Below are 15,337 nucleotides of genomic sequence, written 5' to 3' on the forward strand. Positions count from 1 at the left end.
AACCACAAGATCAACATAGATGATTTACAAAATCCCAATATGAAACTTCTCATACTTTGTAATACTTGAAGAAAAAATAATGTCTTGACAAATTCAAGTGTTTTGTTCATGTTCTTTCAAAAATTTTAGAATTTAGTTGTTGTAATGTTGCACAAAACAGGCTTAGAATTAAAACTGTTTGTGCTACCATAGTTAGCAATTATGCCAAAAAAAATATATTTTTTATTTAAGAATATTTTTCTTAGTTTATTTGGTGTCAATATTGTAGGAGGTTGGGTATATAAATAATGACCTTTATAATTTAATAATCTCTTAAATTTAGTTGTTATTATTATGATTTTTACATGACTACATCACCTCAATGTAAGTATCATATATTAATTATTAAATAATGCTATTTCTGATGGTATTTTAGTGTTAATAAATAAAATTATATTTTAGTATATATTTTATTATTTTTTGTATTTTTATTTATTATATATTTTTAATGATATTTTATTTTTTTGATTAATAAAAATATTATAAGACAATAATTTTTGAAAAAATATTCGAAGAGACTATGTTGAAATTTTAAAAAATTTTTAGAAATTGTTTTGAGATTTTTAAAATTTTTCGAAGACTGCTTTATATTTTTTATGGGGATTGGGAACTGATTTGTTCAAAACGCACGCGTAGATATTTAACGACTACATGTGTGAGTTAACATTTTACGTTAGAAGTTACCATTAATAACTAATGAAAGAAGATTGTATTGGCTAAACATTGGGACTATTTTGTATATTTTAAAATTTGAATAAGTAAAGTGTCCAATTTCAAAAATATTATAGACTGCTAGAGAATCAATTAAGAGTGAAGTTAACTAGTTGAAAATAAGTTCAATTTAAAAAAATCACACTATCTTTATTTTTTAAATTTTAAAATAAAAAATAAAAAAATTGAGTTAGTTAACTTATATTATAAGTGGGCTCCTAAAATTTTTTAATTGATAACCACTTAACTAGACAAATAAATGAAAAATTAATTTCGAGGAGCGCAAGTGCGGAGATAACAGTTCCACTCGTCCTAGCTTGTCCCATTGCCATCTTTGTACGGGTAGTAGATTGAGAATATGAAATCTAGTAACAGACTACTACTCCACTATACACTGATAGTATAAGTATAAGCTCTAGTTGATTTCTTCGGTATATCTAATCAAAGCAATCATGGCTGCAATTCAGAAGCTACTGAACATTGCATTGCCCCCACTATCATTGGTGCTTCTATCCTCCTTCATGATACCTTTCCTTATCTTCAAGGTTCTTATTTATGTAAGGAAGCTGTTTCAAACCGATGAAAAATTGGAAAACAAGGTTGTACTAATCACCGGGGCAGCCTCAGGGATTGGCGAGGTTTGCTCCACTCTCTCTCTCTATATGATTGTTATATGTAGTTGCAGTTAATAAACCTTTGTTTAATTTATTTTGGAAAGCAACTAGCATATGAATATGGAAGGAGAGGAGCAGTTTTATCACTGGTTGACATTAGGGAGGACAATCTTGTAGTTGTGGCTGAAAAGGCCAGATCTCTGGGTTCTCCTGATGTTATCATCATCGCTGCAGATGTCTCAAAGCTCCAAGACTCTCGTCGTTTTGTGGATCAAACAGTCAATCATTTTGGACGATGTATGTATATATATGCGACTTTGTGCGTCCTATGCTAGCTATCATTCAATTTTCATTTTATTGATAGAATTGTATATATATACGATTTTGTGCGTGCTATGCTATCATTCAGTTTTCATTTTGATGTAGATTTGTATGAATATTGCATTTATGTATGTTGTCCACAGTGGATTGTTTGGTAAATAATGCTGGGATCGGCAAGGCTTCAGGGTTCAAAGATTGGACTAATAATGCTTCTGAATTTACTCCAATGATGGTAAGGCCATTCATGAAATTCTAGACTATTTTATTCTATTTATATGATTAGATATTCATGAAATACTTACTCCTCAATAATGTGAATTCACATTTTACATAGGACGTAAATTTCTGGGGATCAGTTTATGGCACTTTATGTGCAATCCCACATCTGAAAACAAGCAGAGGCAGGATCATTGTGATTGCATCGGTTTTTGGATGGTTCCCTTTCCCAAGAAGCAGTATCTACAGTGTAACCCTCCGTTAACCATTGCAATATTTTAGAGTAAATTATTATTTTCATCTCCGAAGTTGACTAAATTTTAATTTGGTATTTCACATTTTAAATATTTTATTTTAGTTTTAAAAGGTTTTAAAATTTTTATTATTATCTTATAATTAAATTTGATATAAATAATTAATATATTAAATAACTAATAACATTTGATTTTGGTACTCAATTAAAATTTATTCACCAACGATTATCAACATAAAAGTTTTTTTTATTTTTTATTTTAAAACGTTGATGATTGATTGATAAAATTTAAAACTTTTTTTTACAAAAAAAAATCGACAAAAAAAAAATATTACAAAAAGATTTTTGTTATATTCTTTTAATACATAAAAGATATAACTTAACAATAAAATAATTAATATTCATGTCTCAAATTTAATAATAGAACAATATTAAATTTGTTTAAAATTTTTTAAGATAGAAATAAAACGTTTAAAATATTATCGATCAAATTAAGATTTAATTTAAACCTTGCGACTAAAACAGTATTTTCACCTATAAAATATGTTTATACTGGTTAGCTTTGTGGAAAGTAATGATTACTACTAAGCAGGCAAGCAAGGCAGCGGTTATAAACTACTTTGAGACTCTCAGGATGGAACTTGGTCGTGCTATTAGCATAACAATAGTCACACCTGGTTTGATCAACACGGATCTAGGATTAACCGTAGTAAAAGAGGTTGGTGGTGAAATTGAATTGAATTCACGACAAAGTAGTTCACACTAATGACTTGGTAGTTAACTGTGATATTTTTGCAATTAATACAGGAGAGTATTATGGGAATATTTCCAATGTTATCAGCATCCGAATTAGCAAAAAGCATAGTGAAAAGCGCATGCGGGGGAGATATGTACTTGATAGAGCCATCTTGGGTCAAGGTTTTGTTTCCTTTCAAACTGCTTTATCCTCAACTAGTAGACTCGGCCGTACGCTTCTTAATTGGGCTTTCCCGAAAAAGAAATAATTCTGCAACGGAGCTGAAGCTAGAGTAAAGTACTGTGTGCCACTTCCATTTTTTTTACAGGTCTAAGTTGTTTAATTTAAAATAAGTTGATTACAATCATTACGAAGCTTTGTATGATTTTCGACACACTTCAAGTCAAGTAAAGCTAGCATGGTTACAGGCTAATTTTGCCGATTCATGAGTTACATGATTAGTTTCTTGCTTTGTATGTGACTATGTGAGAAGTGGCAAGAGTGAAGTCTGCAGTGTTTGTACCATTATTTTCCCTAATTGGATTCCCCGCTTCCATTTGCTTAGTTAGTATAATTTGTATCAGACAAAAAACCTTATGTAATTTGTTCCACTTTCTTCTTGTAGGGCTTGATTTGAACGGTTGAACGCACTTCGTTAATATAACGTAGGCAATAATAAGACTAGGTGGGAATACTGATATTATGATTTTTCCACATAAAATAAAAGGGAAAAAATATTATCTATACTTACTATACTATTTAAATATTTTTGAAACTTAAAATACACCATCGGGAGTGATACATGCAATGTATTTAATTTATCCAGACACTAGGAGACAGTATTCTGTCAACACCCAAGAATTATTAGATTAGATGCTACTCTTGCTATTGTTGACTATTTTGAATGAAAAGTTTGTAAGCTTAAGGCTAAGCTACCACGTGTTTAGTTCTGGAAAGTGATAGGTGTTGCATGTTGGGCATGCAAAACGCCAGCGTTACATTGGCACCTTGGAATATATATCATATATATGTGTCTACTTCCTTGCTGTTTCCCCCCATCTCTCTCACCGTTTTCCTTCAGGCAGCAATAATAATGGTTGTGGATGAGTGGATCTTGAACATCCTAGTTCCACCTACGTGCATAGCTTTGCTCCTTTTCATTTTACCACCTTACCTCTTATTCAAGATTATCTACTACGTTCTGAGATCACTACTTAAAGAGAACGTTGCAGGGAAAGTTATCCTTATAACTGGAGCTTCCTCAGGCATAGGCGAGGTACCTTAATTAGCAATTATTCTCTCATATATTCTTAAAAGAAAAAAATGTTTGTTATATTATATGTTATGCGTTTGGTTTGTGTTTGCAAAGCATATAGCATATGAATATGGAAGAAGAGGAGCGCGTCTGGCTCTTGTTGCTAGAAGAGAGAATCGACTGAAGGAGGTTGCACAAAGAGCCATGGCGCTTGGTTCTCCTCATGTCATTACCATTCCTGCAGATGTTTCCATACTCAAAGATTGTCAGCGGTTCGTTGACTGCACGGTCAACCGCTTTGGACGATGTGAGTATTAAAACTTAATGTATGATTAGGAATTATGATTTTCAAGTTTAGGGGTTAATCAGCCGTTTGTTTTTGCAGTGGATCATCTGGTGAACAATGCTGGGGTTGTTCCTGTTTGCTTGTTTGAACACGCCACTGATATCAGTAATTTTGCACCCGCAATGGTAACTACTGAAAATCTTCAATGTTTTACTCTGCCTTCTAATGGTTAGTTAATTATATATGAAGAACTTGTTTCCCTGTTTGCTTAACAGGACATTAACCTGTGGGGTTCGGCGTACGCCACTTATTTTTCGATCCCATACCTCAGAAAAAGCAGAGGCAAGATCATAGCAATAGCTTCCTCGGCTGGATGGTTGCCTACTCCTAGAATGATATTCTACAATGTAATTAACACTAAAGCTTCATTACCTTCATGTCATCATGTGTGGCTCTTTGTGTCAATTACAATTACATTATAACGTGTTTTCCATGTTCAGGCAAGCAAAGCAGCAGTAATAAGCTTATATGAGAGTTTGAGGACTGAACTAGGAAAGGACATAGGAATAACCATAGTCACACCAGGGTTGGTCGAGTCAGAAATGACACAGGGCAAGTTCTTATCAAAAGATGGCCAAATGGTTCTTGACCAAGAAATGAGAGATGTAAGCTTAAAATAAGAACAATACTGAATTGTCATGGCATATATTTGGTGCCCTCAGCATATATAGCAAATTATGGATGGTTAATTTTGATTGGCGCAGGTTCTGGTTAGTTTGATGCCCATAAGATCGGTGACGGAAGCTGCCAAGTCAATAGTGAATAGCGCCTGCCGTGGAGACCCGTACCTGACAGAACCAGCTTGGATTAGGACAACTTTGTATTTGCAGATATTTTGCCCTCAACTACTCGAATATTTAAGCCGCTGGACCCTAATTTCAGGCACTTCTGAGAGGGACACAATTAGCAAGAAGCTCCTTCATTTATCATGCCTGAAGAAATATCTCTATCCTGAATCAGTCAGAAATCCTACGCTCCAACCCAACTAGAGTGTAGATTCTTAATACAGGCACTTAAATGACAATAAAAATGTGCCGTTCATGTACTTTTGATTGCCTCAATAGTTTGTTCTTCTAGATTATAGAGTGTAGATTCTTAATACAGGCACTTAAATGACAATAAAAATGTGCCGTTCATGTACTTTTGATTGCCTCAATAGTTTGTTCTTCTAGATTACAGGGCGTTTACAATGTGTTTAACAAACTCTCAAGTCTCTTTGTACAAGTCAAAACTTTCTAAAACAGAGATAATACAGAGTGAAACGGCTCAGGATTGAAGCCAAGGCATTGCTCTGATTTTTTATTCTTCTTTTTCTTTTTCTTGCTCTTGTTCCGTTCCTGGCGACTTTTAAGTACGAATTTGTCTTTATATATGTTCCAAATCTTCTAAACTTGAAATCTTCCTCCGGAATATCTGCTCGCAATGTTTTAGAACTTAGAACCCAAAATCTAATGCAGAGAAAAGAGAAGGCTCTTACTAGTTCTGAAAAGAACGACCATTCTGTATACATATGTCCTGCCCATTGCCTTAATTACATCCATACATCCATGTGCTATAAGTCTTACTTTACATCACCAAATGCTTGCTCATAATTCATAACTCCAATCATAATTTCGAGCTCGGTAGAATACACAAGCGAAGGAGCATAGCCATAAATTTATGAAAAAATGATTCAATTGTCCCACAAATCCAAGTCCATCTCAATTATGCAAGCAGTTTGCCATACGTAACTTGACAATAATCAGAGCCCAACTTATGACATTCTACCCATTCAGATAACTATGGTGACAATTCAATTGGATTCGAAGGACAATGTGTTTGGGTTTGTGGAGGGTAAAGGGACTTGAGCCGTCTCAGAAGTAACCACGCATCAGACTGAGGACAGCCTTGACTCATCTCTACGGCAACTGGAAGCGATGATTTTCTATTTAGTTCCACATGCATTATACCCTACAGACAAAAAAGCAACAAGATTCGCATTAACAGAATAAGGAAGCATATTTTAATTTCAGCATAACTTGCGGGTCTCAGATTTTCAACGCTAAGAGACATTTGTATCACCTCGAAGTTTATTAAAAATGCTTGGAACTTATGCATTACGTTCTTTATGCTCTGCACTATTTTGTTGTCAGAAGAAGAAAGTGCTGCAGTGACTTCCTCCGGAGAATAGCCAATTCCATTCTGTACAACCTATTTGTTTATCTCAAAAGAAAAAAGAAAAAAAAATGAGTACAATAACGGGTAACCCTCATAATAAAAGCTTATTTTCTAGAGAAAACTCACATGATGATCAATAAGAACTTCGGTAATGAGGCTACCATCATCTACATATGCCTGCAGCTCGTATGTTGTCCTTCCCTTATATTGGAATCGCTTTACACCAGTTAAAAAGCACTGCAAAAGAGGAAGAAAAAAGAAAAAAAAAAAAACAGGGAGGGGGGGGGGGAGTCGTTATATTGAGAAAAAAAAAACATAAGATTGCAAAAAAGTCAAATCCATCCGTACGATAGTTAATGGGTCGACAAAACAGAAACTTCGACACCAGCATATGCACAAACAAGGATAGAAATCATTGTTCAAAGAAAAATAGTGGATAGATTTTAACTTTTACCTTAATTTTACCATGAACTGAAGGAACTTTCTCCTTCATTGTAACCCACTTGGCAGACAAACTAGCTAAGTATGTGAAAGGAACTTCTTGGTCTGCAGACAGCATACGTGGGTGGTCACTGTCATCAACCATATGGACATTGTTATTGTTTACAGAAGTGGTGGAAGATCCTCTCCAAAGATCATTATCTGTAACTTCAATGGTGTGGTAATCGTCATCAACCATATGGACATCATGATTGTTAAGAACAGTGGAGGAAGATCCTCTAGGATGCTCATTTTCTGTATCTTCAATAACTCTATCCTTGTCTGTCTCGACATTTTGCACAATAGGAGAGCTCTTTGGGGGCACATAACTTGTTCTTGTTATATGAACAGTATCTTTATGTGCCGTTGCATCATTTGTAGACAAATGAGAAGATTGGTTGCCGACCGAATTTTCCCTTGCTATAGCTGCAGTATCTATATGCATCTCCTGAGCCCGTGCAACCGCTGAAGAGAATTGAGTGGCTGTGGAATTCGCAAAACTTGCAGGGTTGGTATCAGCATGTATATCCACATTCATGGCGTCAGCGTTTGCAACCGTGCTGGGTATTGAATTGGAAGCAGCATTTCGTGCACCCATGAGATTGGTATCTTCTGTAGTTACACAGTTCCCAGTGCCAGACATGGTCAGGCCAGCACCTGTACTTAAATGCATACATGGAAAATAAATATGATCAAGAAAACTAGGATAAAAACAGGCTTCATTGTAGAGGTATGCTCGCCCAGGCACAAAAAAGCAGATGTACTTTCAGTTATAAAATGAGGATGTAGTACCTTCGTTGTTAATCTGGACAGAATCAGTCCTTTGAAACACAGAGCTGCTGCGCCCAGTATCATCAACTGTACTCGCTGGCCATGCTGCAAGAGTTGCTCTAGTTGCTAAAGGAGGAAGGACTCCATTTTTAGTTCTGCACGAGGATAAGAAAGACTAACTTATCAAGGTTTCCCTAAATATAAAATGAATAATTACAACAGCAGCAATAGTAGAAGACTGCAGGAATTAAGAAAGTTTGCACCATTTTCCAATGTATCCTATACTTCCATGCCAAGAGATACAACATTCCATTTCACATAGTAGTCCAAATAATCCAGCTGCAATAGTTTGTACCTTTTCCCCCTGGGTGGCTTGTTCAATTCATCAACTAGCCGCTTTCGAGCTGCATCCAGCTGCTCAACTAGTCCCCCCAAAATTTCAATTGTCTCGGGGACAAGCATCAAAAGCCCACGTCGCACATGTACATTAGAGATAGCAACCTACAAGTATTAAATAGAACCCTCAAATTCATCTTTACAAGCAACTAAAGAAGCAAAGAATTTACGTGTGCCATAACAAAATCACTTGAAAAGAAGAAAGGATCAATGCTTATTTGATCGAGTCAATAGCACATACGAGAAGCATTAAATTAAACAAAAGTCTAAACTATGAGCATACGAGGTTAATAATCAATGTAGGAAATAACTTATGTCTCCAGGCCAAAATAGAAGCACATAGGCACTATGACTATGAGCATTATTATTTCGGTTTGGCACAAATCAAAGATTAAGATTAACATATGTCTTTTGCAATATAAATACTATTTAGAAATACATCCACCATAATCTTAGCAAGTCAATAGTAATTTGTATCTATTCAGGAAAAGAGTGGTATCAGAAAGAAAAACCTTTAAACCAGAAGATGCACAAACATCAAGAGATAGAATGGGCCTATACTCCATCGCAAAAACTCTCTGAACGCCATCCGTCATCGATAACTTCAGGCACCTCTTTAATCCGGGTGGGGCTTGTTGATATCTCCCTCGAAGAGGACAACTCATATTAAGGATTTCATCAACCTGCCAATGCAATGCGATGGTAAAAATAGATAGGCACATGAGTTCTCAATCAGAGCAAAAACACTTGACACATGGTTTATCAATTCAAGAATTGGACATGATAATATATACCGAAGATGCAAGACTCAATACTTGTCAAACCAAGTTGAATAATAAAATTCCCGTTAGAGTAACAAAACCTGAGTAACTCGGTCATTTAAGCATTTAGGCAAACATCAAGCTACAACTACAGCAACAAGTATAGTTCGTCAAAACTATAATATTGTAATCCACTTTGTCATACTAAATTCAAACAGTAACACAAATACATAGACGATTAAAGCAATGAAACAAATAACTGAAGAGGCACCTGCAACACAAAAGGGCCGGAGAGATTAACGAGATGCATGGAATGCACATTGGGAGGCAGCACGCCGCTCCCACACGAGTTCATATCGGCAAAGAGAAATTGCTCGAAACAGAGCTTGGCCTTCGCAGTAACATCGAACCCCGCAAAGCCCCTCACGGAGCCCTCAAGTTCGCCAAGGCATGCATCCACCCACTCTCTCTTCAGCCCCAGTCCCAGCCGACGAAGAGAGTCGCCCACGGGGCAGCTTGAAGCCCTAGGTTGCGGAGGAGGCGGCGGCGAGAGGTAATCGGGAACGTCGACGAAGGCGGTATCATCATCGTCGTCGTCGGAGATTAGAAGAGGCACAGATGGAAAGTTAGAGGAGTTTGAAGGTTGGGGCGTGGATGTGACGGAGGGTTGCGGAGTTTGAAGTTGTTCAACTTCGTCGTCGACGTCGAGAACAAGGCGACGTATTGTCATTTTTTAACTGCAGTGGCAAATCGGTAAATGTGTTCCTCCATTCAGTCCATTGTTAAATTCGAAGTCAAACAAGTGTTATTGGAGGGAGAAGAAATTTTGCGTAGGCGGGAATCTGAGAAAACCGCGTAAAAAAACTCAAAATATTTGAAAGATCGCGCCCTCTTGTTTTTTCATCGCCCTCCAAAATTTAATTTCCAAATCCCAGTCGCTTCAATTTAGGTTTTATAACTCTTGGGCTCTAGGCACTTTACAATTTACATTCTCTCTTATCTCTCCTTCTATCTGTTCTCAAACATGGCTACCGAAACCCTAGATGCTCCCAAACCTCAACCACTGGCTCCCAATGGAGATGCTCCGACCAAAGCAGAAGCTGACCAACACGAAATTCAAGATGAAGAACAGCAACACGACAAGGAAATTTCTGATGACCTTCCCGAGCAGAAAAACTGTGGCCAATTAGAAGAGAATGTGGATCGTGAAGAAGATGCAGAAGAAGATGAAGATGAAGATGAAGAGGGTGAGAAGAAAGAAAATGATGTTGTTACACCAGTAAAGAGTGCAAGTGGGGGTAGACCTACCAGAGAAAGGAAATCAGTGGAAAGGTACACTGTGTCCTCTCCACACAAGTTCCCTGGTTATGCTGCTACTAAAACTATCTCAATCGACCAGGTAGTCTCGTAGTTTTATGATTCTCGAACAACTCTGGAATTTTTGGATTACTGAAATTGTTTGATTAATTATATGTTATTTGGATTTTAGGGCAATGGCACTCAGCTTAAGGACATCCCAAACGGTACCTCTATTTCATTCTCTGCTTGTTATTTCAGCATCATATCAAAATTCGTGTGGATTTTTTTGTTAATATTTTTTAACCATGAAGTGAAGGGAATGCGGATTGAACCCTGAAGTGGTAAAAGCATGATGGCCTTGAACTAAAGATTTTGTTTGCAGATTTCTAAGTTGATTGCTTGTTTTTAGTAACATGATTTCCTAAAGAAGTGTTATCAATCAAGATCCTAATAATTTTCAGTGGCTTTCAAGCTATCAAAAAGAAAAGTCGATGATAACTTGCGTAGCCTTCATAGTATACTGTTTGGGAAGAAAGCAAAGGTGACTCATCAACTCTTTTCTTCCACTCATGTTGGCAATTCTTATAAATCCCATTCTAGATTTTCTTTGCTTTGTGATTGACATGCTTTCTGATGTAGGCACACACTTTAAAGAGAAACATAGGCATGTTTTCTGGCTATGTGTGGGCAGAAAATGAGGTACAATTGCACTATATACTGAGCTATTGGCATATTGCCTCTTTTATATCCCTAATTATGCAGATGATCTTATTTAATCTTCTGTGCATGTTGTTATACATGTTTTTCCTCAACATTTTAGAAATGGAGGCTGTGTGTAATGACAAACTTATATCAGTTATATGTATTAAACATACAATGGTTTTATTTACTGGCAGGAAAAACAGAGGGCCAAGGTAAAAGAGAGGCTTGACAAATGTGTGAAAGAAAAATTGATTGACTTCTGTGATGTGCTCAATCTTCAAATAAACAAGTCCTCTTTGAAGAAGGTAAAAGTTAATCTAATAGTTTTGTATAATTTACCAATTTTGAGGGCTGTCTTCTATTTATAACAAAAGAAGATGAAAAAAAAATTTTTGATGGGATCATGGAACTCTATTCCAGGAGGAACTGTCTGCAAAGCTGTTGGAGTTTTTGGAATCCCCTCATGCTACAACCGATGTCTTGCTTGCTGATAAAGAAAAGGTTTTAACTTTCTGGCATTATTTTGCATGGATTTATTATTGGTTGTGACTGGTGGAAGTTGTGGTATAAAATTAATCTTATTAGTACTTTCATAACTCATATCATTAAAGTTTCCTTCTTATTAATCATGTGTGCCTTTTATTGGTGTCACTTTATCCTGATCCATTATATGATTAATTTGTTTTAGTTTGTTTTCCTTTTCTTGTTTTTTTTAATACCTCCTTCATTACAGAAAGGTAAAAAGCGTGCAAAAAAGAAAACTCCAAGAAAATCTTCTGGTGGTGCTGCTGAAAACCCTTCGAAGGTGTGTTCTTATGCTATGCTACCTTGCTTCACATCTGTTATGCACTAGCCTTTGATTGGTATTCTCTTTCATTAAAACCCTAGCAATAAATGTCTAACTCTTCATGTTGCATTTGATGTGATTTATGGTAATTGTTTGAGTTATTGTCCTTTGAAATTTTCTGTTCTTTTTATGCTGTATTGAACTTTGTCTTTCTGTAAGTTTTGATTTGATAATTTTATTTTTCTACTGTTCTTTCTCATCCTGTTTTAAATAGAAAAATGTTTCTCTTTTAGAAGCAAAAGCAAAGTTCAAAAAATGGGAAAAAGCGAAAGCAGTCTTCTGACAGTGAGGAAAATGATACAACCGAACCTTCAGATGCAACAAACAGTTCTCAGGAAGATGAGGATGATGGTGAAAATGTTTCAGTCCCAAAAAGTGAAAGTGACTGTGAGGTTCAGGAAAGTCAATCTGATGAAGAGGAAAATAAAAATACTTCAGAGAAAACTGTGAACGAGGATCACTCTACACCAGCCAAGAAAACCTCTCCTGAAAAGGTTGCCAAGAGCAATGACAAAATGCCAAAAAAATCAACTTCTGCGTCCAAGAGACAGAAAACTGATGGTGAAAGCAGGGAGAGTAAGCAAAAGATTGCAAACGAAAATGAAACAGGCAAATCTTCAAAGTCAGTGTCTAAGGATCAAGGTACTATGTTCCTTGCACATGCATTAGTGGCAGTGGTCATAGTCTGTTGGTTGCTCAAAAGTTAAATCAATTTTGTTCTTTATAAGTTTTGTCAGTCTCTTTGAAATTTACCTGCTGCTTATATACTCCCTATAGTTGGATAAGTTATTTGAGTCATGAGAATTTTTTAATTCTAGAGGATCGAATTTGCTATTAAATATGCATGTTTTCAACTGTTATTTGTACTTACCAATTCCAAGCCAGTAATGGCAGGACAAGGCAACATCAGTAAGAAAGCAAATGCAGAACCTACTAAGGAGGATATGCATGCAGTGGTTGTTAATATGTTGAAGGAAGTTGATTTCAACACTGTCAGTAATGTTATTTTGTTTTCATTGGTTTGTTTAAATTTCATATGCTTTTATTTTTTATTTTTGTTATTATTTTAAAATAATTCTACGAACATTGATGCAGGCAACTTTATCTGATATCCTCAAGAAACTTGGTATGACCATTTTATACTTGCTGATTCTCTTCCGGAAATTAACTGAAGTTATTTCTTGAAAGTTAATTTGTTGCGAAATGTTGACAGGTACTCATTTTGGATTGGATTTAATGCATAGAAAAGCTGAGGTAAAAGATATAATTACAGATGTAATCAATAACATGTCTGACGAGGAAAATGAAAATGGAGATGATGAAGATGAAGATAATGCATGATTATACCTCAGAAAATAATCTTAATTTTGTGCAGAAATCACATGCATGTGGTTTATTTTACTGCTGGCTTTGCTGATCTTAGGCTTTAGTAGATTGTATTTTGTGATCCGTTTTCATTAGTTAGGTTGAATTGTCCTCGAGTTAGGCTAGATTTACTCCCTTTCCTTGTGTTTATTATGTAACCTGATATTATATATACTATATTGTTAAATTATTTTAAAATATGTAGTATTTTGTCGTTTGGCACATTTTGGCGAGGTTTTGGAAACCGAACTGATCGAGTGACTTGTTTAATAGTTTAATGGTTCAATTGTGAAACCGTGATTAAATTGGTTTAATTAAATTTAAATTAAAATTGTTAAAAATTAGTAGTATATAATTTTAATTATTTAAATTCAATCATTTATATATTAATAAAATTTAAAATTTTATAATTTTATATAATAATTTAATTATAGTTTATTATTAAAATTCATAAACAAATTCAAACATTAAAATTTACTATTAAAAAAAATCAAAATGTACATAATTTTAAAATTTTATAATCTTAATATATCAAAATGTACATCATATCTATTTTATACCAATAAATATTTACAGTCAATAAAATTACCAATTAATAAATATGTTGGTATTACTAATTTAATCAATAAATTTTAAAATTTTAATTCCTAATATATCAAGGGTTGGCAATTCATACCTTATCTGTAGGTATCCAACTTGACCCAACCCATTCGGGTAGGGTAGAGCTCAGTTCGGGTATTCTTGCGGGTAGGGTACGGGTTTAGGGTGTATCTTATCCTATTCTACTCGCACTCCATATATAACATATTTTATAAAAATTAGGTAAATAGTGAAGGAGGTGGAGTTAAACCTATAACCTCCCTCATGTAATGACTTGCAATAAATGCGCAACCACTAAACTAGTTAGTTAATTTAGTAATTTAGAGCGTTAGTTTATTTTTATCTTATTAATATGTGTGAAATTTGGAATGATTGAATTTTATATTTGTTTTGAAAAAACTAATATTTCTGCGGGTAGGGTAGGATATGAGGGTTTAGAATTTTAGGGTGCGGGTAGGGTTAGGGTTGAGAGATTTTTAACCTGCGGGTAGGGTTAGGGTAGAGTCCAAACCCTACCCTACCCTATCCATTGCCAGCACTAGTTGTACGGTGTCACTGTCACAGAAAATGACAACACCGAAATCAAAACGAACCTTCCCACCAGTAACATAATGCAACGAAAACTCTCCATCATCGCTCGGAGAATTCGTAGCTGCGGATCTCGATAGAACCTTGCTTATCTCCTGTTGCTCTGTCCCTTCGTGCTAGTCGCCATCGAGATTGGCATCCTGCTCCGCGGCCTCATTCTCCTCCTCTCTATCCCGTTCGTCATCATTGCATATCTCTTCATCTCTGAAGTCATTGGAATCCAGATCCTCATCTTCATCTCTTTCACTGGACTCAAGATCTCATTATAATATTACGATTTTGAAGTTTTGGAATTAATATTTTGGTGATTTTCTCTGTTAAAGTTAGGGTTCTTCAGAAGGAGATTTTGAATTTGAGAGAGAGAAAGGAGGAGGGGTGCTCCGTGTTCTGCTTGAGCTGGATTTTTTTTCTTTCCGATAAAACGACGCTGTTTTTGGGGGTGGTAGCAAACCGGAAGTTTAAAAACCGGTCCGATTTAGTTAGTTTATTAGTTACCCGCTGATTTGATTGATTTTTCTATTGGATTTTTAGAGTGGTTTTAGAAATTAACCAGACTGACTAGAGGATCGGTTCCTAATTATTCGGTCGAACCGGCCGGTCCGATTCGGTTATAAAATATTACATTTTGACATAAATGTTTATAAACATTATTTATAGAAAACATTATATATTAATGATGAGATTTGTTAACAATTAATAATTATGATAAAATGTCAATAATTATAAAGTTTTACATTAAATAGGAAATATTCATGTATATTAGCATTTTCATTTTCATTTCATAAATATTTGTTTGACTAATAATTTAATATTGTAGTTTTTATAACTAAATTGGATGGTTTGATCAGCTAATTAGAAATTGGCCATTAAATTTGAATGT

The 15,337-nt window shown here is 35.2% G+C and overlaps 4 protein-coding genes across 5 annotated transcripts; 3 read left to right on the forward strand and 1 right to left on the reverse strand.

Moving 5' to 3' along the window:
* The first annotated feature begins 980 nt into the window (after positions 1-980).
* LOC140177986 (11-beta-hydroxysteroid dehydrogenase-like 4A) lies at positions 981-3,514 on the forward strand. The gene is made up of 6 exons (XM_072212347.1): positions 981-1,388; positions 1,469-1,661; positions 1,829-1,917; positions 2,020-2,151; positions 2,747-2,872; positions 2,962-3,514. The coding sequence occupies exons 1-6, from the start codon at positions 1,203-1,205 to the stop codon at positions 3,184-3,186; spliced, it is 951 nt and encodes a 316-aa protein (XP_072068448.1). The 5' UTR covers positions 981-1,202; the 3' UTR covers positions 3,187-3,514.
* A 377-nt stretch (positions 3,515-3,891) lies between these two features.
* LOC112732866 (11-beta-hydroxysteroid dehydrogenase A) lies at positions 3,892-5,786 on the forward strand. Its single transcript, XM_025781674.2, has 6 exons — positions 3,892-4,166; positions 4,260-4,452; positions 4,531-4,616; positions 4,707-4,838; positions 4,932-5,096; positions 5,196-5,786. The coding sequence occupies exons 1-6, from the start codon at positions 3,984-3,986 to the stop codon at positions 5,478-5,480; spliced, it is 1,044 nt and encodes a 347-aa protein (XP_025637459.1). The 5' UTR covers positions 3,892-3,983; the 3' UTR covers positions 5,481-5,786.
* On the reverse strand, positions 5,619-9,786 carry LOC112732863 (recQ-mediated genome instability protein 1). Its single transcript, XM_025781671.3, has 8 exons — positions 9,328-9,786; positions 8,808-8,978; positions 8,255-8,400; positions 7,921-8,054; positions 7,103-7,785; positions 6,775-6,885; positions 6,553-6,681; positions 5,619-6,441 (listed from the first exon to the last, which is right to left on the reverse strand). The coding sequence occupies exons 1-8, from the start codon at positions 9,784-9,786 to the stop codon at positions 6,271-6,273; spliced, it is 2,004 nt and encodes a 667-aa protein (XP_025637456.1). The 3' UTR covers positions 5,619-6,270.
* Positions 9,787-10,080: 294 nt separating this feature from the next.
* On the forward strand, positions 10,081-13,493 carry LOC112732864 (DEK domain-containing chromatin-associated protein 1). Of its 2 annotated transcripts, none has more exons than XM_025781672.3 (11): positions 10,081-10,455; positions 10,546-10,579; positions 10,817-10,896; positions 10,995-11,054; positions 11,252-11,362; positions 11,478-11,558; positions 11,791-11,862; positions 12,138-12,546; positions 12,790-12,896; positions 13,000-13,030; positions 13,118-13,493. In XM_025781672.3, the coding sequence occupies exons 1-11, from the start codon at positions 10,081-10,083 to the stop codon at positions 13,243-13,245; spliced, it is 1,488 nt and encodes a 495-aa protein (XP_025637457.1). In that variant the 3' UTR covers positions 13,246-13,493. The 2 variants fall into 2 exon arrangements, with proteins under 2 accessions (XP_025637457.1, XP_025637458.1); XM_025781673.3 differs by having other exon boundaries at positions 12,799-12,896.
* The last annotated feature ends 1,844 nt before the right edge of the window (positions 13,494-15,337 follow it).

This window comes from Arachis hypogaea, chromosome 13 (assembly GCF_003086295.3).
Source record: "Arachis hypogaea cultivar Tifrunner chromosome 13, arahy.Tifrunner.gnm2.J5K5, whole genome shotgun sequence".
NCBI classification, from domain to species: Eukaryota; Viridiplantae; Streptophyta; class Magnoliopsida; order Fabales; family Fabaceae; genus Arachis; species Arachis hypogaea.

Excerpts from the sequence above, each read along its gene's own strand:
- LOC112732863 (XM_025781671.3), bottom strand. The coding sequence starts at position 9,786 with ATGACAATACGTCGCCTTGTTCTCGACGTCGACGACGAAGTTGAACAA. Across the intron at positions 8,055-8,254 it reads AAGCCACCCAGGGGGAAAAG|AACTAAAAATGGAGTCCTTC; the intron begins GTACAAACTATT and ends ATCCTCGTGCAG. Across the intron at positions 6,682-6,774 it reads AAGTTCTTATTGATCATCAT|GTTGTACAGAATGGAATTGG; the intron begins GTGAGTTTTCTC and ends ATAAACAAATAG.
- LOC140177986 (XM_072212347.1), top strand. The coding sequence starts at position 1,203 with ATGGCTGCAATTCAGAAGCTACTGAACATTGCATTGCCCCCACTATCA. Across the intron at positions 1,918-2,019 it reads CTGAATTTACTCCAATGATG|GACGTAAATTTCTGGGGATC; the intron begins GTAAGGCCATTC and ends CATTTTACATAG. Across the intron at positions 2,152-2,746 it reads CAAGAAGCAGTATCTACAGT|GCAAGCAAGGCAGCGGTTAT; the intron begins GTAACCCTCCGT and ends ACTACTAAGCAG.
- LOC112732864 (XM_025781672.3), top strand. The coding sequence starts at position 10,081 with ATGGCTACCGAAACCCTAGATGCTCCCAAACCTCAACCACTGGCTCCC. Across the intron at positions 11,559-11,790 it reads TGCTTGCTGATAAAGAAAAG|AAAGGTAAAAAGCGTGCAAA; the intron begins GTTTTAACTTTC and ends CCTTCATTACAG. Across the intron at positions 12,897-12,999 it reads AGGAAGTTGATTTCAACACT|GCAACTTTATCTGATATCCT; the intron begins GTCAGTAATGTT and ends ACATTGATGCAG.
- LOC112732866 (XM_025781674.2), top strand. The coding sequence starts at position 3,984 with ATGGTTGTGGATGAGTGGATCTTGAACATCCTAGTTCCACCTACGTGC. Across the intron at positions 4,453-4,530 it reads GGTCAACCGCTTTGGACGAT|TGGATCATCTGGTGAACAAT; the intron begins GTGAGTATTAAA and ends TTGTTTTTGCAG. Across the intron at positions 4,839-4,931 it reads CTAGAATGATATTCTACAAT|GCAAGCAAAGCAGCAGTAAT; the intron begins GTAATTAACACT and ends TTCCATGTTCAG.